We start from the raw sequence: 24,514 nt of genomic DNA, 5'->3' as shown, positions 1-24,514 counted from the left end.
TATACATATACATATACATATACATATACATATACATATGTATGCATATGTAATATATGTGTGTGTGTGTGTGTACACACACACATATATGCATGCATGTGTGTGTATACACACACCAAATTAAATAAAATGAACATTGTTTGTGTAAAAGTAGGTGTAAACGAAAAGATTAAAAAATGTAGGCTATATGTTTTACCCCTTGAAAGAATGTAGAGGGTGAGAATCCCAAATTTAAATTATATTTAATCTAAAAATTTAACTAAAAATATTTTGTAGAAGACCACATGGTTAAGTGCTTTTTTAATTTAGCTACATTAAGTGTCATTTAAATTTACGTGATTTAATTTTCACAATTGATTTGTGAGGGTAAAATATATGTACATACATTTATCTATACCAATTTAATAAATATAACGATCAAAGCACACATTTACTCAAATAATCAAGCTAGGATTGAATTAATTCACCATTTAAAAAATAAAATGCCATAGTTTGATAAATGTCTCATAATCTAAATAATCTAAAAAAATTATGGTTAGATCTCGAGTCTAGCAAGTTTGAACCTAGGCATCACAAACTTGACCTACCGTGCAAGATTGATCTATTTTACATAGGAATGATTTGAAAGAAAATAAGCATTAAAAACCTATTTGCCTTTGCTTCCTCAATATTTGAATTTTTTAAGACAATGTTTATAATCACCTTTTAGTAGTTTTCCAACTCATAGGTGATCACATTCTCTTAGGTTAAATCCATAAAGAGCTAGCTTGATAATAATGAGTAATATCAAGACAACATTCAATAACATGTAGACGTCTTATATTGAAATGCAATTCTTGTCTATTGGAAATTGAGGTGTTCTCTATATATTTCTTTTATTCTTTTGATTGTGGACATCCTTCTCTATGTTCAAAATACATAAATGAATGTTTGTAAATATCGAGACATAAAACCATGTCACACAAACTTGTATTAAGTTTGTTAATAATAGCTAGTTGAGGAAAGAATTTTAGAGTTAGAATTAAAAAAATTAAATCTTAGGTTCATCCCTATGCTCCTTGAAATTGAAGTAAGCTAATCTTGAGCCACTTGAAATGAACATTAAAACTAAATGATAATTTTAAGGTACAAAGCAAATGCATGGAAGTTAATGACTATAATGATGTAATAATGATGAGTTAAATAATGAATACATGAGTATTATTATAAACAAAAGTAAACAAGACTAGATAGTTATATGATAGATAGATAAAACTTTTAATAACGCCTATGCAACCAAACAATTTATGAGACCCCAAGTCTTTAAATGTTGTAAATTTCTTTTGTGACCTACTTACATATCTCACATTTGAGTTGGTGTAAACAAGTCCCTAATTGAGATACAATCATCTTCATTGTATTTGATATTTACTCCTATATAAATTTTTCAGTCAAGTTTATCAATGGGTTTCAATTTGATCATATAATAGTACTTTTTCTTCCCAAATTGCTTTGTCTGCATGCATAGTTTAAAATTTTCTCTTATATTTTTAATGGTTGAACATTCTTATAATTTGATACCCCACTTATTCATCCATAATTTATTTATTTCATATGTCTTTTTCTTTTGTTTGACTCTCCTCTTATTCTTTAACCATTTATCCTTCTCCATATTATTCATTTCCTTTATATAACCCAAAAAATAAATAATAATTACTACTTTTATTAAAATATATTTAATTTTATTAATATTATTATTTGAATCCTACCAAATTATGTGATAAAACTATATTAAATTTAAAAAATAATAACTTATAAATATGTAATAAGATTAGCACATTCCCATCAAAATGACTACAAGACTCCATAAATTAGCATAGGTAATGGAGATGCAACCCCCTATTTTCTGAAGGCATAACTTGTGTATTAAAAGCCAACGAAAAGAGGAGCCATTCCGGCCGAATACGCGCTTCTTCGTAATCATCGTATAACTAGCGTTTTGTACACAAAACCATAGTGGAAGGAGAATGACATATTTGGATTTATGATCAGTAGCAGGACAGCGGATCAGTGATCAGTGGATATGGGAAGCAGAATGAAATATTTGGATTCATGGAAGGCCTTGGTAGTTTTAGCAGTTTTAGAATTATTATCAGGAAGAGGAGTAGTTGAATGTGCGGTGAAGGAGGCATTCAGACGCGATCCAGGGCACCCGCAGTGGCATCACAGTGCCTTCCAAGATATCTCCGACCTGAGGTCCGAAGTGCACGAAATGCTTCATTCTTCCACAGCCGAGGTACCTACATGCCCTTTCAATTATATAATTATCTGCACTCACACACCTAATGGCTCGCCCAAGTTGCTAATTTAGCCAAATAAATACTTAATTTTTGAAGTTGCAGTGTAATAAACATCAAGTTGTTCCGAATTCCAATAGTTGCTATGACTGTTTTGAGACTAGGACTCGGCTTGCATTTGGGGAAACCCATCTGTGATTGCTCCCGAAAAAGTAGAAATTCCGCGAGCAAATAACATAGTAAACGTTTTAACACATTAACAATAATTGGAGATCTCATTGCAGAGCCCCTTGTTGAAATCCTCATCAGACGTGCTACATGTTGATAGGTTGGATTTTTAATCAGGTAGACTACCGCATTTGGTTTTGAGTTTGGAGTACATAATGGATGAAACCATAGGCAAGTTTTAGTGAATTTGATAGAAAAGATACCTATCGGTCTTAACACTAAGAGAAATGACATTTCGTAGGAAAAAAATATTGATTAAAAACCGATAAATTTACAGAGTCCGTAGCAAAATACAGAAAATTTAATTGTTGCAAAATCTTTCAAAATAGAGGAGAAGTTTATTATCATTGATTGAAAGTTCGGACCGATGGCAAAAACTTAACTACATACATGCTACAAAATCTCTCAAAATAGAGGAAACGTTTCTCATATTTGATTGAAGTTTGGGACATGGAATAAAGACTCAGCGTGGATTAGTCTGGCACATTTTTGACTTGTACTTGGTGAAAAGCCTGGCGAGAATTCGTCATTACTAAGCAAATTAAAAACCCATAAATATTAAAACATTATTTCAATGAACAAAATGTGATTCTCATGATTCCAAAGCAGAATAAAATTAGTAACATATATGGTCAACTGTATATATGACTGGAACTGGAAAGAATTACAAAATCTTTCAACTCAGTCTTGAATCGAAGTTCGAAGTATCTCAAGCTGCTGGAGCGAGCTACAAATGAGCCGCTAAATAGCAGTTATACCTTTATATTCGCAACATCATGAAGATGAACACATGCTGATTCTGTCTCGACTCTTCATAGCCATTTGAAAGGTGGATTGATTCTCCTCACATTAAATCCAACTGACACATAGAAAGCCTATCAAAGGAAAGTGAAAACAATTAACAAACGGAGAGCAAAAATAACAAATATTGAAAGTGGGTTGACTTTGGAAGCTAAAAACACTTTTCCCTCTAAAAGAAGACGAGATGCTTTTTCCCGGGCAAGAATGAGGAATACCCATGAAAATGATCTGATTCCACCCACGAGGGTAAATGGCAATTGTCTTCAAGGTAAAGCTGTGATTCAAGCAGTCGCGCTCTAATGCTGCAAAACTTTATTAATAGCAGTAATATTAAAAATCTGAACTTTCTTGAGTTCTATTAATCTTCTGAACTTTATTTGAGGTAAACAGCTGGTAGCATTTACATATAGCACAGATCTCGTTTGAATGGCAACAGTGCAACTATGTCTAAAGAGTCACTGATTTGCAGAGCATGAAGTATAGAAGGGAAGTAAGGAATGAAAGGCGAAGGCCCTTGCAAGTGTAATTTCTTTATACCATCTTTTGTGAAGTAAGAAAGGAGTTTTTTACGCACAAGTTTTACCAAGTTAAGGCAGCAAAATTTGTTGTTTGCTGCTTGGCTTGGGACTCTGTGAGTCTGACTGAGACTCGCAGATGGATTGAATCAAACTGTCATACTCTGGCTGGATTTTTCTAATTAACAATAATGGACTAGAGACACTGGTTTGAACTGAACATGATGGACTGAACTGAATTGTCATACTTAGGCTGGCTTTTTGTATCTAAAAATAACTGACTATAAAAACTGGCTTCAACTGGATATTATGGATTGAACCGAATTGTCATACTCTGCTGGTGTTTTATATCCAACAATAATGAACTAGAGAAACTGGCTTTGGGTAAGCAATGAGAGCTTAAAACAAGAAATATGTTTCAATAGCTCTTTTTATTTTTCTAAGTTTTAGCATTTCAATTCACACCTTTTAGTGTGACACAAAATGGAATAGATGTGTCGTAGATTTGCTATTTACAATCTTTACGATGTTTTTTGGGATGGTTCACAATTATGTTGAATAACTTAAATATGTATCTTTTTGGATTCATATACGGAAAAAAGCAGCTGAGAGACTCTTCAATCCTAGGCAAACGGTTTTTGCAAACGGCTTTTTTATGCTTGAAAGAAAACTTTACAACTCCACATTTTTAGTTAAAAGAAAGACTGGACAATGCAAGTACACATAAAGATTGGATAGGTTAAAAGTAAAACACAAGGACATAATGCTTTGGTGAATTATGTTAAGGTCTTGGTACAAAAAACAATTCTCAACTTTGAAAAAATCTGCAACATAAAGCTTGTAAACTTGCTAAAAATAATTAAATCTCCCTCAACACACATAACAAAACATTTCTATAGCAATTAGAAACAATATAGGCTCAATAAATTCCATTGAATCAACATTGAATTTTGAACTAACAATAAAGAATACTAGATATTTTCAATTTATTGGGATATTATTGGAAAAATTTGGAATTATATCGGCAACCCAAAAAAACAGTAAAATTAAAAGAAGAGATAAATAGCTGATGTTTTCTCTAATTTTGACTCCCTTGTTTCCAGGTGCAAGGTGCTAGAGTGTTTTTAACTTGGTTTCGGACTCGGCCAGTTTTACCTTCTGACAGAGATTCAGAATATCAAAACTATGTTTGCAATACCCCTATGCAACTTATCAATTCGTTTAAAAAAAAAAAAATAGATTAATGAGAATAAATGCTACCGGACTGACAGAAAATAGCTGTAGTGCAGAAGGTTGAAACAAATACATAGAAAAAGTCTACAACTCTACAAAATATTGAAAAGGTGACATCTATGAAGTGTTAGTCTTGAGTGATATTCTGAAGTATATTTATTGTTTTTTAAGTACAGTAGAGGTGTTTAGTGGTAAATTTATTCTTTCTCTGCAGCTTCAATCAACTTAAAAGCTGTTTTGGATGCTTCTATTAATATTCGCAATAATGTTTCTGCCGGTAACTTGTAAGAGATAGTGGGTAGGCTTGAAGATTAAGTACATGAGCTCTGCCACGGTGGCAAGAAATTGCTTCTTGGGAAATGTTTGTAATGAGGATGATCAACATGAACGAGGGTCAGTATGGATGCTGATAAATTAACGAGGAATTTTGTAGTTTTCCTGGTAACTTCTCTGATGAGTTGAAATTCTCCAGTGATCACAGTTTCATGGATGATCCCTTGGCAATGGTTTGAGGTTAATCCAGGCTTCATCTCATTTTGTATATATGATGTCCTGCTATTTTCATGTCGATGCTTCTAAATTGCTAGTCTCCAATAGTGTTTTTGGCATCTGCTGGTCAGTTGGACTTTCTATGTTTGGCACCTCTGTATCAATATATAATTGCTATGTATATTTGTTATGTAAAACACAGATGAACCAACCAACCAGCAGAGACCGATTATTCCATCCAGCATCAATATGTATTATTTTATGCATTCATCTGTTGAACACCAATAATAATGTCAGGTTGCTCATCAGTTGTGCAGTGTGGTTAGGAATTTGCTTGGTCCAGAAGGGACAGTACATGTGGCTTAAGGAATCTTAGATCAGTTACACAAATGCATTTAAGCTTGTACAATGTTCACCCCTGTTTTTTTTTCTTTCTGAAGACTATATGATGCAATATTAAACCAATGAAGAGTACTTGCTGTTTGTTTGCTTCAGTTTGTTTCCATGATAATAATCAACATATAACAAATATATGTGCGTAAAGACATAAAATAGCAAGAGTAGATTGTATCTAAACGTCAATCAAGCTTCATAGGACATTGTCAAAGATTACAAATCAGACTTGATTTTAACAGTTTTCTGAAAATCAGATTAAACATTTAAATTACAGACCTGTTACCAACATGATTCACTAGGAAAGACAGCATTGAGATGTGTGCAGCACCATAGCAAAGCATGCATAGACTGCATAGACTAAGGCAACTTGTTGAATTGATAAACAGGTCTCTAGCTGCTCCTAATCTGCTCCAGCACTCACTGTTCGTTGACAGCAGTATTAAACTCAGAAATATAAATTATCATTTCAGAACGTGCCCAGCAATTAGGAAAGCATCAAAAGGTAACAGAACAGCTACAGCCCACCCAAAACATTACCAGATTTTTGCTAAAATCTACACCAGCACTCTGCAAATCAAAACTATTCACCCAAAAAACTCACACAACACCCAAACCCTTGAACCCTCTTTGAAACACATTGAAAATCTTCATCTTCACACCAAAATCGAACACTTCCACAAGCCAAAAGATCACCAAACTTCGAACTTCGAACGACAACCAGCTAGGGTGGGTCTTTCACCACCGAAACCAGTGTCCCAGCTGAGGGTTTTCTTCCTCAAACCAGCAGGTTTGTCCTTCGTGGAAATGCTCCAGCAGCACTTTGTTATGTCCCCAAAATAAAGATGCACAAATGAAGGCTCAATCTCCCTTTTAAACAATGAGAGAGCAAATTAGGGCAACTTTAGGGTTTTCCCACTTTTTTGCCTTCTCAAAATATTTTGCATTTTAAATATTTCCTTTTCTCCCTTAGGCATCTATTTTCTAAGGCATTGTTTTAGCCTTAAGTCAAGGAAATATAATGGTTCCTTTTTAAAAAAATGTTATTCAACTAGGCCATGGGGATATGGTCCCCCTTTTAAAAACAATGTTATTCTACTAGGCCATGGGGTACTCTTCCGAAAGGCTTAAAGGCAACATTAAAAAGATTGGAATGGCCAATAAAACAAATATTTCTTTGGAGCCTTTGAACTCATCAAAGTTAAAGATAGGAACCTCTCAGTGACCGAAGAAACTAGTGGCCCATTGACTTACTATAAATAGCAAGTACTAAAAATAACTCCTTGCCACAAATAGAAAACTCTGTCGGAAAGCAAAAGAAATTCCTGCATGACCTCAACCAGGACATAGAGTCCCTTAACCAAGACCATTTATCCTACAGGAACTCGGAATAGGCTAATGGTACTCCCATGCTGACTAGGCGCAAAGGGGGGACATTATAGCCTGCAGGAGTTATATAGGGCATTTAAGCTTTTGAGTAATTGTGATAATTGTACATTGATCAGGCCTGAGTAGGCATCTATATACTCTTGAATAATTTTTTTCTTATGTTAGCAAACCAAATAAATCACTGAAACAGCTATAGCTTAAATAAATCTCAGCAAACCAAATACAAATCAAAACACAAAAAATCTACATCTTCAACAGCAATTGGGAAATATTTATTTGCGGCACAGCTGTGACTTCAGGGTGAAATCACCAAATCCATCTAGGAGGGTTTTCGTCCTTGAAACTCGTATTTCTAGAGGGTTTTCATTCTCAAGAAATATGAGAAGAACTCAAGTCTCACTTAGAGAAAATAGGAAAGAAATGGTAACCCTTTTCTATTCACAATTTCCATCTATTATAACTTTCTTGGTGAATAAAATATTAATTTCTCTATTTGGCTCCATAATCACTTTAAAGTTTAATATTTTAAAAACATCTTAAAGTGTGCAAAAAGGTTGATTTTTTGTTAAAATAAATATGGAATGTTTCTATAATGGTCATTCAGTTAGTTTAGGATCTTTCCATTTTCGTGTTTAGTTTCTTTTTAGAATGTCTCCTTTCATGTTTCTAATCTCGATTGTTTCCGTTATGGAAAGATCCTCTTGTAATTTTCTATATAAGGAGTATTCCTATCCTTAATTAATTTCAACATCGAATTATCATTTCATGGTATAAGAGCTTAGGTTCTTTTTTGGCTATTTTTAAAAAAAATTTCGTGGGTTTTCTAATTTTTTTCCACAAAAAATCATGGAAGGGTTTTGTTTAATTTTTTCACAAAATTAGGGAGTTTTTATTTCTTTTTACTACTCATGATGGCCGCGAGTAAAGTTTTTGAACAGATTGGAGGGTTTTGTATGATTTTCTCTTCAAAAATCGTGGATGGGTTTTTTGATTTTTCTCCACAAAAAATCATGGAGGGTTTTGCATACTTTTCTCTTAAAAAATCATGGTTTCTCTTTTCCTTTTTTGTATGTTTTTTCACACAAAAATGATGGGTTCTTTCTCTGTTGGAGGGTTTTTTTATTTTTTCCACAAAAATCATGAAGGGTGTTGTTTTTGATTAATGAAAAAGTAGGTTTTGAAGGGGCCCCGAAACCCTTTACAAGCAAGACTACGACAACAAAGCCACGAGAAACAGAGAGAAACAAAACAAAAGGAAAAAACCAGCGGAAAACCAAGGAAAATCCACAAAAGCCCCTAAAAGCCAGCAGGCCATCCAGGAATCAGATTTTATCCAGGGCTTTAGCCAGGGTGCTGCTAATTTCCTGCAGCTCTTTGATGTTGTCTTTGAGGTTGGGAGGGTCCTTGGCCGCAGCAGCCACAACTTTCTTGATATTGGCCCTGGTTCTCTTTGTAGTTCCGCCCGCCGGGGTAGCATCACCACCACTTCCAGTTTGAATGGTCTCCTCTTCCAGGTCAAGATCCACAACCGGTTTAGGAGTATGGTCAAAAACCTTGGCAATGTCTTCCAGGTTTTTGGTGACAGCAGTGAGGATACTTGGGATAATTCCCATCAGATTTTTCATCGCTTCTTTTCCATCTTCCAACGATTTTACCTTATTCTCCATATCCTGCTTCCAATTAATATGCTCTCTGTTTTCATCCTCCCTTTTTTTATTCGAATTTATCCCTTGCTTCTCCAGGTTTTTCAGGGTTTCGTAAGTCCGTCTGTCGAAATTCATTCTGGCCTCAGAGAGCTTCTTGAGATTATCCAGGATAAGCCCCTCACCAGCACTGTCCTTGGCCTTGCTATCCCTTTCCTCAGTCAGGTTCTTCTCGGAGTCTTTGTTTGTTTCCTTCTCAGAATTAACTTCGGTTTCCTCATTATCCTCGGGAGCCCTCTCCTCCATCAGATGGCTATTGTCCTTACCAGGGTGATCACTTGGAATAGGGCTATCTTGACCAGGCTCGAAATCTCCACTTTCTTCCTCGTTGCCCAGCTCCTCTTCCTTCCAGCTGACTTCGCCGTTAGAGTCGTCCGTCTCCATACCACTGCTTTCCTTGACAATGTCCTCAATTTCCAATCCGAGGGCTCTTTTCCTTTTCTTGCTGGATGACGCCTTCTCCTTGCTGGTATCTCCCTCTTCCATCCTCCTTTTACCTGGGGAAGCGGAAATCCGCTTGTTTTCTTGCAGAGCGAGGGTTTTGCAATGCTCATAGATGAGCAGCAGGAGCCCTCAGTGGAGAATCGGACTGGAAGGGTTAGTCCTGTGCTTGTTCAGGGACCTGGAGAGGGATCCAAAAAGGTAGTAGGGCAAAGACACTTTTTTATCGTGTTTGAAATGGTTCAAGAGCACGAAGTGGTAAGTGTGGGCCCTGGAGAAACGACCTTCAACCGTAATATACTCCATGATTGCGTTCAGGACCCAACCCCGCAACTTCTTGATGTTTGCAGCATCGTAGTAGCCCCTGGTAGCCTTGCCGATTTTGGCCCGCTCTTTCTCCTTTCGCGGGAACAGGGTAACTGCATTGTTGGAGACCTTGAGGTCTCGAAAGAAGTTGAGCCCGGAGTGGGGCATACCAGTCATAGTAGAAATAAGCCCAGCATCCAACTTAAATTTAACTCTGTAAAGTTTGAAAGAGCCATTAGACCAGTTTTCAGATATCTTAGAAATAGCTAAGGTGACCCTACCTTTGTCATAGTCCTCAAGCTTTTCCATGAAGCTAGTGAGAGAGCCCTTCTCCAGCTTTGCCCAGACTTTAGGCATTGCTTTCCAGGTCGACGTGTTGTCAGGTTCTTCGCGTCTTAGATCTCCTCCCATTTTTGAATGCAGGATATCGACTCTGTTTCTCTGCAAATTGAGAACTTCTTTCCCTATGCAACTCAAAATATCGCTCTGAGTAATCCACAAAGCGTGCGGCAATTTTTTGGAGATAGTAGGAGATCTGCCGCAGTGCCAGGTAATGATGGCCTTTTTAGCGAGGCGCAAGTGGTACTTTTTACTTGTCATGATTTAATTGTCCTTCTCTCCCCATATAACGGTCCTTTCTGAGTATCTCTTTAATGTTTAAATTGAGATCATCCTCGTGCCAAATCATTTGAACGTCAGAATTAACTCTAGTATTCGCTAAACAGTCAGCAACACTGTTTTGCTCTCTGAAGGCATGTTGTATAATAATTTCTTTGAAACTGATGATAATCTCTCTAGCTTTCATGATGATATTGTCAATGGACCAAGAAGGCTCCAATTCCCCGTTTAGGCACTTAATAATATTAAGTGAATCCCCCTCAAGCCATAATTTATCATAATTGAGATTTTTGGCTATAATTAAAGTATGCAAGGCAGCGAAGGCTTCAGTAAAATGGCTAGTTTGATTCCCCAGAGGACCAGCCGCCACCTTAAGGCAACTTCCAGCAAAATTCCTGATAATGCCCCCATATCCAGCTTTACCCGGATTTCCTTTAGAAGCCCCATCGAAGTTAGCCTTAATCCATCCCTGCGGGGGGAAACACCAGACAGAACCTTCTCTTCCTTTCTCCTTGCTAGTGGTGGTGGTAGAAAGGTTCCATCTGTCTTTGAAATCTTCTTTAGCAGCAAGTCCCTGATCAGTGCCATAGAGGCATTCAAAAATACTCCTAAAGATTTTGTCTGCAACCACTTCAGGAATAGCCCTTTTATCTCTGAAAATCCTATTGTTATGCTCTTTCCATATATTCCAGATAACAATCGGCAGAGTAAGTCTCCAGATCTCCACAATTTTTGGATTAGAGTTAGGACAATGCCATTGAAGCCAAGTGTCACCAAGAGAATTCGGGAAGACCCAGCTCAGGTTCCACCTGGTTAGGATGATTTTCCAGATGTCCTGGCTAAAAGAGCATTGATTGAGGATGTGGCAAGCTGTCTCTTCTTCCCTGCAACAAAGAGAACACATGTTAGGAAAAATGATGCCTCTTTTATGAAGATTATCCAGGGTTAAAATCTTATTTTGGATGAAAATCCAGAAGAAGATGTTGATTTTGGGAACTAAGTTCTTATTCCAAACTTTAGCCCAGATGGGAGAAGCTTCCACTGGGACATTATGAATAGCCACAATAGAGGAAACAGAGTATTTCCCATCCAGAGTTTTCCCCCATATCAGAATGTCATCTTTGTTGTCTTTAGGGATTTTAGCAGAAAGAGCAATCTGAAGGAACTTGAGATTCGGGCACTGCTGGCTAAAGTCAATCCAGTCCCCGTTTATCCAGTAATCTCTTACCAATTCACCATACTTGCATTTGAAACTGTTTTTCCAATCTTTGATGATAGAGATTTCCTCCAGAGGTTTATCCAGGATCCATCTATCTTCCCAAAATCTAATTTTCCTCCCATCCCCAAGGTTCCAGGTTCTGCCAGCAGCAGCCCAGCCTTTAGCAGATTGCACTGCATTCCAAATGGCAAATCCATCAACAGAGAAAGAGTTGTCAAAAAATTCTTCCTCAGAAGGTTGCATATAGAGATATTTGTTTTTCCAAATAGAGTTCCATTCTCTTTCCTCCCCTTTGAATCTCCAAATTTGTTTGGCTAATAAAGCTTTATTCATAGAGCTAATGTTCCTTAAGTCCAGCCCACTTGAGGCCTTAGGGGTACAAATGTTATTCCAGGCTATAAGGGGGATTCTGTTTTTAGCTTCCACTCCCGACCAAAGGAACTTTTTTTGGATTCTTTCAATAGTTTCTGCAAACTTTGAGGGGATTTTGAACAAGCTAAGAGCATACACAGGAAGATTTTGGAGAGTGGCTTTGAGCAGAGTGACTTTACCAGCTTGACTAAGAACAGCCCCTTTCCAGCCAGCGAGTTTCAGATTGAATCTGTCAATTAACTTATTCTAGAAGGAATCCTCAGGCTTGAGACAGAGAGGAAGCCCTAAATAGGTAGAAGGAAACTCAGAAATGTTACAACCAAGAATCCTGCCAATCCTAATTTGCCTTTGGGTTGGGGTATTGATGAAAAACAGAGAGCTTTTATCCCAATTGATTTTTTGACTAGAGGCCGATTCATAGGTATTCAGAATGATTTTCATGTTTTTGGCTTCCAAGATGGTGGCCTCCCCCATGGTGATAGAATCATCAACGAATTGTTCATGAGAGCAAACAACATTGGAAGAAGAGGGTTTCAGACCCTTAAGATTGCCTTCTTCCACATTTTTAAGGATGAATCTACCCAGGCATTCAACAAGAATGGTAAACAGGATAGGGGAGATGGGGTCTCCGTGTCTGAGATGTCTGGAGCTTTTGAAGAAATTAGACGGGGAGCCATTAACAATAACAGCAGAGGAGGAAGTTCTCATGAGTTGAGAACAGAGCTGGATAACTTTGTCGCCAAAACCAAACGATTCCATGATCCTGAGGAGAAACTGCCAGTTCACTCTATCAAAAGCTTTAGCCATGTCTAACTTAAGGAAGAATCCCTGTTTACTCGCCACTTTCAGGGAGTGGATATTTTCATGAATAGAGATGATGGAGTCCAAAATCTGTCTTCCGGGGACAAAACCATTCTGTTGAATAGAGATAATCCTTGGGAGAACATCAAGCAACCTGGAAGTCAAAACCTTGGAAAGGATCTTGTAGACAGAATTACACAAGCTGATGGGTCTAAACTTGTTAAGAGAATCAGCTCCGGGGATCTTTGGGATAAGGACAATGAAAGTGGCATTCAGTTTCTTAAGAAGTCTTTTGGAGCCAAATAATTCCTTAACACCATTGCATATGTCCGCCTCCACAATGTACCAGAATTTTTGGAAGAAAAACATGGGAAAGCCGTCCGGGCCAGGGGATTTATCACCTTGAAAGGAAAACACAGCCTTTCTGATTTCAGGATTAGTGGGAATACGGGATAAGAGGCGATTGTCAACTTCTGATAGGATAGAAGGGATAGCTTGTAAAAGAGTGTTTTGCTTATTGTAGTCCAGGTTGTCCACTTCACCCAGCAAGATACTGAAATGCTCAAGAGCTTCCTTCCTGATGTCGCAATCCTCTGTAAGGACTTCTTTATTGCAAGTTAGTCTGGATATTCTATTAGCAGCCTTGAGCTTAAGGGCGGTTAAGTGAAAGAAGCGAGTGTTTTTATCACCTTCCTTTAGGAACAGAGCTCTAGATCTTTGTCTCCAGAAAGTCTCTTCATTAGAAATGATGGAGTGGTATTTAGATAACAGATCATTTTCAGCCGTCCTAAGATCTTCGGTCAACCCCACCTCTTGGATTATATCCTGAACAAGCTTTAATTCAGCTTTAACTTGAGTTTTGTTCTTGAATATGTCCCCAAAGATCTCTTTGTTCCAGGTTTTAATTTTGGTTTTTATGATGTTGAGCTTTTTAGCAATTCCGAAAAGAGCCTTACCCTCCACTTGAGAGTTCCACCATTCAGTAATGCAGGCTTCCAGAGAAGGATGGGAGAGCCAAGCTTTTTCAAATCTAAAAGGAAAGTTTCTCTTAGCCGAAAAAGAGTTGGCAGAGAAAGAGATGGGGAAATGGTCTGAACCGATTTTGATAACAGAACCAAGGGAACAGCTATACTTAGAAAGCCAGTCAGGAGAAATTAAAGATCTGTCAAGCCTAACTTGAATCAAATCAGCTTCGGTTCTTCTATTGGTCCAGGTGTAATTGATGCCCTGGAGATCAACATCAATGAGAGCTTGGTCATTAATGAAATCCATAAGGTCTTGTTTTCCATCAAGATGTAAGGGGATTCCTCCCATCTTATCTTCATCTTTGAGTGGGGTATTGAAGTCTCCCATAATAATCCAACTTTGATCAGCAAACTGGAGTCTGTTAGCCGCAAGGCTTTTCTAGAATTTAGCTCTCCCGGATTTAGTATTAGGAGCGTAGACATTAGATAACACCCAAACAAAGTTGTCCTTAATATGCTCGAGCAAAACAGAGTTCCTATTAAAGGCGGAGATGATTTCCTTTCCTATTATAGTATTTTTGTTCCAGAAGATCGCAGTTCCTCCAGAGGCACCTTTAGAGTTAGTTCCTATGACTCTGTTTTCTTTGAAAATTCTGATCCTTTCAACTTTTTCTTTAGACATCTTGGTTTCCTGAACAAGGACCACATCTGGTTTATGATATCTGATGACGTTCCGTAACACATCTTGCTTATGGGGGGCGTTTAGCCCTTTGATATTCTAGGATATAATCTTCATATTTTAACTGGGGATAGGGCTGACTCAATGGAACACTGTGTTCCATCAGCACGGTTCTTCCAACTTTCCTGTTCCCTTTGATGTTTTAGGGATGGCCTTCCTTGCTTTTTATTTTGGCTTCCAACATCTGCCTTTTTCTTAGTCTTGCTTCTAGTTGAGATTCCTTCCTTAAGTTCCTCCTTGTTCAATTTTCCTTTTCTTGACCCGGGAATCCGGAGGATTTCATCCAGCATAAGCACGCTTTGGGAAGGGGTTTTACAGAGGAGAGGCTTTGGGCTTCCATTGGTTAAAAGCAATAAGGGCTCAGATTCAGAAGGGTCTTGGGCTTCATTAAAGTCATTAAAGTTTGAGTCGGCTGATTTAGAGAGTGAAGAGGCTGGATATGATTCTTCCTTCTCCTGGCTATCTGATCCGTCCTTCTGGTCCGGGATAGATTCATCCTTCTCTTGACTTGTAGTTTCATTCTCCTGAGCTTCTGGGCTTTCTTTGTTGATCAACTCAGTTCATGGCTCTGCTTCTTTAGAGCTATCTGGTGGGTCGTTGGAACAAACACAATCCTGTTTATCATTGCTGCTACTCCCAATCCTCTTGACTTCATTCATAAGTTCCGTATCATCCTTTTTTTGATTACTCTCGGATATAGATGAATCTACTTTTTTGTTTGTCGTTTGCCAGATCTTTTTGTTCTTAGAGTTACTATCTGTCTTGGGTTCCTTGCCTTTCTTGAGCGGACAAGATTGTGCCCAATGCCCCGATTTTTTGCAGTGGAAACAGGCAAACGGTAGGGATTCATATTCAATAACTTGGGACCATTTTCCTAGTTTTGATATGATATCTATGGATTAAGGCATATCTATCATTTGGTTAACATTTACGCAAATGCGAGCAAAGACTAACCTTGATTTAGCCGCCGTCATTGGGTCGATCGATAAGAGTTCTCCAAAGGATTTCACAATACCCTTGAAAACTTCCTCGTTCCAATATTCGAGCGGGAGACTCGGGAGGCGTGTCCCGACTGGCGCAGAAATGAAGAAGGATTCGTCCAGGATGAGATTCGGGGCCCATTTCTGGAGAGCCAGGGAAGACTTGCCAAACATCCAGGGGCCTTCATAGAGAGCTTTGTTCATGTCTTCTTCAGAGTTGAAAGCGAAGGTAAAAAACCCTCTAGGCAGCGCCGCCACTTCCGCTTGTCCTTTTACCATCCATTTTCTCCTTATGAAATTCCTTACATCATCAATGTTGGGCCTAAAGCCAGAGAATCGTCCCACTAAGGTCATAGATAGACCAGCTACAGTCATATCGACCACTTTGTCCGGAACGGAAATAGCAACCAGACCAGAGGTAGGGTTTGAAATGTTCGTTACTTTCGGAAGCCTAGATTTAACTAGTGGTTTCACTCCAAAGAGCGAAGACCATTTTTTCCATTTTCCTCTGTCATGTGGGTCCTCGGGGATCGAATCTTTTTCTTCTCCTGGTTTTGCTTTTTCCTTGTCCTCTTCTAACCCTTGTGATGTCTGACCTCCTGCCTGTGTGCCAGATTCGATCCCAGAGGAACAACAGTTTCCAGAAAATCCGCCATTCCCAGGAATTCCGCCATTTCCCAATTTGAAATTTGGGATTCCCGCTCCTTTTTGCTCCGCTCCTTTTCGCTCCATTACTTAGTTGTGTTGGAGATTGAAGGGTGTTGTTGTTTTATGTGTTTCCTGATATTTTTCCCCAAAAAAAAATCATGATGAGTTTTTTGTGTGTTTTGAGAAACTGATTTTAGTATCTCTGGATAAAAGGGATGGATGACTTTGTTACCCAACATCATGTTGGAAGGTTCAAAGGATTATAGTAAACTTGATCATATCTAGAAGTTTTGCAGAACCAAGGAGGGTCTTAGCAGTAGGTTCATGTCGGAGAGCGTTTTGAGGAGAAGGGGGCACCCTCTTCTATGCATTTGTGGTCAAATGACCTGCAGATTATGTCTAGTCTTATTTAGGGTAGTTAGTAGAATGACCATTAAGGGAGGGTATTAAAGAAATTATGTAATGTTTCTATAATGGTCATTTAGTTAGTGGGTTTAGGATCTTTCCCTTTTTGTTTTAAGTTTCTTTTTAGAATGTTTCCTTTCATATTTCTAATCTTGATTGTTCCGTTATGGAAAGATCCTCTTGTAATTTTCTATATAAGGAGTATTCCTTTCCTTAATTAATTACAACATCGAATTATCATTTCATTTTTTATCCCTCACCTTTTTTGTTTGCACAACTTAAAGTCACTTTTTGAAATAATTAAAACAAGCTGTCAATATAAAAATACAAAAAGTAACTTTTGACTAAACCTAATTATTTAATTTAATTTCCCTTTTTTGATGTCAATTATCTTATGGGAAAATAGCTCAAAATTTAGTATGACCCGCGGTACTTTTTGAGAGGTCATTTTTCTTCGTGCTACTCTAGGTTGAGTGAGTTTAAATTAGAGTTCTTACTAGCTTTGGGGGACAAAGCTTTTCAGGGAGGAGGGCTTGTTGTGTATGTGAGAGCATCAAACTCTTAGCTTTATGTTTGTAGGATGTTTTGACCTAAGTTCATATTTCGAGCATCATTATTAGCCTAGTTTCAAGTACTTAGCATTAATGAAGGGTCAATTCATTAGAGGGTTTCCTTTCCCATTGAGTATAAAAATGAAGGAAAACCCTAAATGATGTGTTCTATTATTATTTCCTAATGCAATAAGAGAGCTACCATTGAGTTAGAACTCTTGCATATGTACAGCCAGATTTGCAGGTGCAATTCATTTTGAGTGAGCACATGGTTCATTTTCTATTCATATTTTTTTGCTCTTTTATGTTTGTAATTTTCTAGTTTCGGTTTGTAGTTTAGAAACCTGGCATAATCAAAGTGTAATAGAGAATGGCTAATGTGTAGACATTAAAGTGTCTACAAAAATTTTATGTGGATGATATTGAACTGTATATAGAAATTTCTCAAGTTGCCACAATTTTTCACTCCTTTTTCCTTTTTCTTAAAACTACTATTGAGATGAAGCTATGATTGATTTATAATGCTGAAAAGTGCAATCTGCTGGCAATTTTTTTATTAGAAGTGTTTCTTTTCATTATCCTGTTTGGGTTTTCTTTTGGGACGACAACGACATGGTACATAGTCATGATTATGAAGCTCTCTAACCAATAAATGTTCTCATGATTTTTTTTTTCTTTGGGCCCATAATCAATGAATATGAATATTGTTCATTTTCTTCCTCACTAATGAGATAAATTGTATGCAATACAGGTTCCTTTTCGGGTTCCACTTGAAATAAATATTGTGCTGGTTGGATTCAATGGTGATGGTGGCTATAGGTACTCTTTGGATGCTCGCAAGCTGGAGGAGTTTATGAAACGGAGCTTTCCATCACACCATCCTGCATGTTTGGAGACTGCTTTACCATTGGACATTGAGCATGAACTTCATTATAATGTTATTCCTGTATGATTCTTTCTCTTTGTCATATGGACTTTCAGTTACATATGTTTAAACATTCTTTCTTGTTGCTTCTGTAGAAGAAGTTAGAATTGGAATAATGACTTGAAATATCAGTTAGTCTTCTTATGAGACTTTTCTAACTATATGGTTTTCTTTTTTATATATTGAACTGTCTAGTGTTTACCCATTTGAGTTAACCCCCTATTTGTTTTAAGTGATCATATTTTTAGTTTTAGATGCTTTATTTGCAGTGTTTGTTCCTTTGGAAGTCTGATTGGCTATAAGTTACTATTGTTTAGATCCCATTAACGCATTTTGGTCATTTGTAGGTATTAATATGATTTCTCCGTTTTATTCTTTCTACAGCTATGGCATGGTTCTTCTAAATCTCAATGTTTTATGTTCTTCAGGGGAGACTGTTCATGAATCCCCAGCAATTTGTATCTATTTTTCTTGAAAGTAAAATCACATTTCTGGATGCATCTTACAAATAAAAATATAGAAATAGAGGTAAATGATGTAAATTTGTACATTGCTTATTATATCTGAAATAAGCAACTAGTAAATTAGTACAATGTTTGTTAACACCTGTGCTAGTTAAAGTAAGAACTTCATTGGCAAAACGAGAGTCCATGCCTCTGTTGAGTAGTATGAAATTGAGAACTTGTGAGCTTTGCTCCAGAAGAGAATTATGAAGCTTAATGTTTATGCCTAGGACTTGCTATCAAAGCTATCCATCTTGAGTTGTAGCATTTGATCTGCAAACACCTGTGCTAGTCAAAGTAAGCATTTCATTTGCACAACAAGAGTCCAAGCCTCTGATGAATAGTTTGAAATTAAGAAGTCTTCTGTGCTTTGCCCCTGAAGAGGGTTACAAAGCTTCATTTTTATGCCTAGGACTTGCTATCAAAGCTTTCCATCTTGAGTTCTAACATTTGATTTGAAAAACTACTCCTAGAGGTGTTGATGCACTTCACCTTGTTGAGAAAACTCAAAACAGGCTATATTGTGATGAATCAGACCGGAATCTTTGCTGATGAAGCTTTGGTAATGCTGGAAAGAAGAATACGAACACTCCCAACACTTTACAATGACATAAACTGTTATTTCATCTTCCAACAATTGCAAACCCACTTCAAATCACCTGGGAAGAAGTATACACCAGGCAGATTACTGTATTCAGATAAAAATAGGTCAGTAATGACACTATAACAACAGGTATGGGGCCATCATGTCATCACAGCACCTTCAAAATGCAAAGTCTTGTACCTAACATTACCAAATATGAAAGATAGGCACTCTAAACTCAACAACATTGTCAACTTATAGATATCAATCCATTTTGAGTTATTAATCAGTAACATGTCTGAAAACAATAACAATGGTTGTTGGTTTAACAAAACAGCAGTACAAAAACCAACATATTTCATCATCAACTCTCTTCTCAATGCTAAAATGTCATGAAATCTGGATGCAACTCAACACCTTTCCAACGAGCTATTACACTAAGTTGTCCCCTTAATATTTCCCAACATTAGACAACTTAAGTGAATTAATTAAATAATAACTCATTAGGTTACTCAAGTTGTAGAAAGCATTGAAACAACATGAGAATTAAACTATGAACATACTGAAATGATAATGAAGATGTAGAATGATGATTAGAGCCAACCGAGTAACTTACTAAAAATACTTCTCAATGCTAAAATGCCATGAAATCTGGATGCAACTCAACACCTTTCCAACAAGCTATTACACTAAGTTGTCCTCTTAATATTTCCCAACATTAGACAACTTAAGTGAATTAATTAAATAATAACTCATTAGGTTCCCCAAGTTGTAGAAAGCATTGAAAGAACATGAGAATCAAACTTTGATCATACTGAAATGATAATGAAGATGTAGAATGATGATTAGAGCCAACCAAGTAACTTACTAAAAATAGACGACTGATACAAAAAGTTTGGAGAACACCTCAAATGTCGAAAATCACTTTCAAAATTGACATAATGATCCATATTGCCTACTGAGGTCATTTCCACAACCTAAAGTCATTGCCAACGAACCTAGAGCACTCCAAGAAGTTTGGGGTTCTCCCCAATACACTAAATTGCATATGGGAAAACTCTGAAATTGGGCAAATGCTCACAAATCAATATTGCTAAAAATGGTGTTATTACAATTTTTGTAGAGGCCAAGTTGCTTAGGGAGCTGAGTGTTTGATTACAAATATACAACCATCCTAGAATGGGAAGTCATATCATTTTGACATCCAATCCATTTCGGATAAACATTAGAAGGTGTTCAACAAAACTCCTTCAAGTTTACCCCCAGATAAGGGCTTCTAGCATATGATTGAGTTAGAGGAAGGAGCAAAACCAGTCATCATTACACCTTATTGTCATCCTAGGAGGCACACGGAGATTGAGAAGGCAATTAAGGAGTTGTTGGACATGGGAAACATTTGGCCTAGCTCAAGACCATTTGCTTCTCTCATTATGTTGGTCAAGAAAAATGATGGTACTATGAGGATGTGCATTCATTATAGAGCCCTCAATAAGAAAGTTAAGAATTGCTATCCAATACATGTGATTGATAAGTTGATAGATGAGCTTCATGGTGTAGTGTACTTCTCGAAGATTGATCTACATCTAGGGTATCATCAAATAAGAGTCATGTTGACGTGTTTTTTATAACTACGTCGAACACAAAATAAAGTTGCCTAACGGTCACTTCACTCTCTCTTGATCAAAGTGCGATTGCATGCTAAGATTGCAAGAAGTTCAAACAATCGACTCCAAGGTTCCTTTATGCTAGTTGGCTGATGTGATTGCTGGTAATCCAAGGGGCCTTACGTTTGCATCATTCTTTCACTTCTTTGTTGTGGCTGGAACTCCATCATCGGATATGGCAATTTTGCAATGCTGTTGCTTCAGATGGACTAAAATGAACTGAAAGTAAAAGGGAAAGGGTTTAGAAGGATCTAAATCTACTCCTAAGAGCAGTGATAACAATGAATAGTGCTCTGGTGGACAAATTCCAAATAAACCAAGCTTTGCTTTGCCAAGATCAACTACAACTCAGCGAGAACCGGTGCAATCTTCTAGGGATGCTAGAGGATTTTCAAATCGAGAAAGTACATTTGAATACCCAAAAACGATGCAATCCAAACGACCATCTACAATTGAACTTAGCACAAATTTAAGGGGTTCAGGCTAACTTTACACTGCAACTTACAATCAGCAAGATGCAAAAAGTATGAACCATGGAAATTCATCAAACACCATTACATTCTCTATTGAAATCAAAGCACTATACTATTTCTACTCTAAGTGAGGAAGGTGAAACCATGCAAGTTTTGAAAAAATAACTTAAGTGGACACCATCAGAGAACAATGTTTCACTGTTATTATCTCAAAACTTATCGCAACAATTTCATACAAAGCTCCCTCCTTTACAAATGAAGGGGGTCACCCCTTTATATAGGCCTCAAGCCATGATAACATGCAAAACCCTAATTAGGGTTTGCTCAAAAGATTCTCCACTCAAGATGCAACAAGGTGGGAATCTCTAATTAATAACCCATCATGCCCATATACAATTAATTACATTCCAGAAGTGCCCACTATGCGATGAATGTACCCTCATGCAAAAATCGCCCGTGATGCCATAAATGCACCATTATCTTCTGAATGTGACGACTGCATGGAGAAGGAATATGTCATAATGCCATAAATGTGACGGCTGCATGCAGAGAGATGCTTCATTAATTCAACGTCCGTTGACTCGGCTGCCACTTGGTGAGAAAACCTTGGAGAGAGAAAACTTTAGGAAAGAAGAATTTGATCCATGAAGAATTTTTTCTTGAAGTTTCTCGAACTCTCCTTGCTTTGGAGGAGATTTTCAACAATTCTCCACCATCTCCTATTTTTAGGAATTTCCACAATTTTAGGGTTTTGTTCTAGGAGAGAGAGAATTCTCTCACGTATCCATATCTTCAAAAATTTCTAAATTTGGAGGTAATTTGAGCCCTGAAAATGGATTTTTCAAATTTTTCCTTTGGGGGGAAATTTCTTGTTCAGTTCATCCCTGATTCCTTCCTTGCCTTAGAAATTTTATCTTCAATTCATCCTTGGGTGTGATTTCTTGTTGTGGAGGAATTCTCCTTTGGAAAGGAATTTGTTCCTTACCCCGAGGAAGGAAATTCTTTATGCCTTAGCCAATTTTCATGATTTCCAAGAACTATGTCCTGAAGGAAGAAATTTCAAACACTTAGTCAATTTTTTACCTTTTCTAGAATTCTGTCCTGAAAGAAGGAATTTCCGACACAACGCCAATTTTTTCACTTTCTTGGAATTTCTTCTTCTTGGGTGCAATTTTGACTTGGTGGAGGATTCAATGAATTTTGTGAATCCTCCATGCCTCCTTGGTTTTGGCGATTGTCCTTCATCTTGGGCGGATTTTCACCCCTGTGGAGGATTCATGAAATTTTTTCATTTATCCTTGCCTCCTCCATTCTGGCGCCCAATCACTTCCTGGGGCTGAATTTTCACTATGTGAAGGATTCATGGAATTTTTTGTGAATCCTTGAGACCCTCATTTTGGGCCCAAATCCAAAGTTGGGCGGATTTTCACCCTTGTGGAGGATTCATGAAATTTTTTCATTTATCCTTGCCTCCTCCATTCTGGTGCCCAATCACTTCCTGGGGCGGAATTTTCACTATGTGAAGGATTCATGGAATTTTTTCATTTATCCTTGCCTCCTCCATTCTGGCGCCCAATCACTTCCTGGGGCGGAATTTTCACTATGTGAAGGATTCATGGAATTTTTTGTGAATCCGTGAGACCCTCATTTTGGCGCCCAAGTCCACAGTTGGGCGGATTTTCACCCCTGTGGAGGATTCATGAAATTCCAAACATTTCCTGACCTGCCTCATCTAGCGCCCAATCATTTCCTTGGGCGGAATTTTTCATGCATGGAGGATTTTGATGATTTTCACAAGTTCCAAGCTCTTCGTCAGGATATATATATATATATATATATATATATATATATATATATATATATATATATATATATATATATATATATATATATATATATATATATATATGAAATATAACATTTAAGTATAAGAAAGGATTCTTATACTTTAAGTTATATTTCATATATATTGTCAGGATGTTTGAGAGTGTTTTCAGGTCCATAGGAATCATAATGCAAATTTTGGATTTTGGAAGATCTTCAAAGTTTTCAGACTTAATCAAATTTCAGGCCATTTTCAGATCAGGATGACATTGGTGGATTGATGTGAATTTCTGGACTTGGATGATTTTGCATGCTTTCCTCTTTTGGAATAGGAGTTCCAAACTTAACCATTTTTTGATCCAACTTGTCTGCCTTCTGACTCTTCCGGATTTAGAAATGGTCTTCAGGAACGTTCAGTCTTCAGTGTCTTCAGAGATATTCAGCTTTCAGTGTTTCCCTGTGAAGATCCTGCCAAAAATAGATTTTCCCAAATAGTAAGTGTTTCAAAATGTTAAGGTTTGGGCAAAATAGGTCAGAAAAGCACTTACTAAAAATAGAAACTTACTAAAAATAGAACTTACTAAAAATAGTAAGTTTGATTTTTGGCAAAATTAGACCAATCTGAGACTCAGTAAAATCCCTAAAAAATAGGAACTTTCTAAAAATAGAAAGTTGCTCCATTTTGGCTCAAATTTTACTGGGAGGTTCCTTGAAGGGTCCTAATTCCAGTCGTATGTTTAGTTTTCCAAAACCCTAACAGAAACCCCTAAAATCTAGGACCAAAGGCAAAAACCCTAAAATTGACAAAACGAGCCCTAGACTTCACCAAATTTACTCAAACAAAAAGCAGAATTGATCAATATGACCCCCAAACATTTGCAAAGCAGAGAGACTGGCGAGACTGCTGCGAAAAGACCCCAAAAACGCAAGCCAAAAGACCGGGAGGGCCTAAAAAGTAGGGGGTCCCCATTTGCAATGGGGCGATGTGTGAAAACGTCACAACAAGTCAGAGATGAGGATGTGCACAAAACAACTTTTAGGTGTCATCATGGGCATTACGAGTTCTTGGTCATGCCATTTGGACTAACTAATGCACCTTTCACATTCTAGTCATATGTGAATCAAGTATTTATTTTTTACAATTGAGGAAGATTGTACTAGTTTTCTTTGGTGACATCTTGATTTACAGTAAGACATGTAAGGATCACTTGAGGCACATAGATGATGTGCTTGATATTGTTGACGTGCGTTTTGTGACCACACTAACACAGGATAAAGTTTCCCAACGACTACCTTATCCTCTCTTGATCAAAGTCAAATGTATTCTAAGATTTCAAGATCATATGATGATTCCAAGGTTTTGATTGCGTACTAGCGACTTTTTGTGCATATAGGCTCATGTGGTGATGTTGCTGGTAATCCAAGGGGACTTATGTTTGGATCATTCTTCACTTATTTGCTGTGGCTAGA

General features: G+C 37.3%; 1 protein-coding gene across 1 annotated transcript in view; it reads left to right on the top strand.

Moving 5' to 3' along the window:
* The first annotated feature begins 1,876 nt into the window (after positions 1-1,876).
* The window catches only part of LOC131043062 (uncharacterized), a 197,457-nt gene continuing 174,819 nt past the window's right edge, over positions 1,877-24,514 (top strand). The window contains exons 1-2 of the mRNA XM_057976403.2: positions 1,877-2,275; positions 17,824-18,018. Of these exons, the coding sequence (XP_057832386.2) occupies positions 2,063-2,275; positions 17,824-18,018 (408 nt within the window). The 5' untranslated portion in view covers positions 1,877-2,062. The remainder of the gene's footprint in view (positions 2,276-17,823; positions 18,019-24,514) is intronic.

Source organism: Cryptomeria japonica, chromosome 7 (assembly GCF_030272615.1).
Source record: "Cryptomeria japonica chromosome 7, Sugi_1.0, whole genome shotgun sequence".
Classification (NCBI taxonomy): Eukaryota; Viridiplantae; Streptophyta; class Pinopsida; order Cupressales; family Cupressaceae; genus Cryptomeria; species Cryptomeria japonica.
Note: the sequence above shows the minus strand (reverse complement) of the source record. Positions and strands in the feature narration are given on the sequence as shown.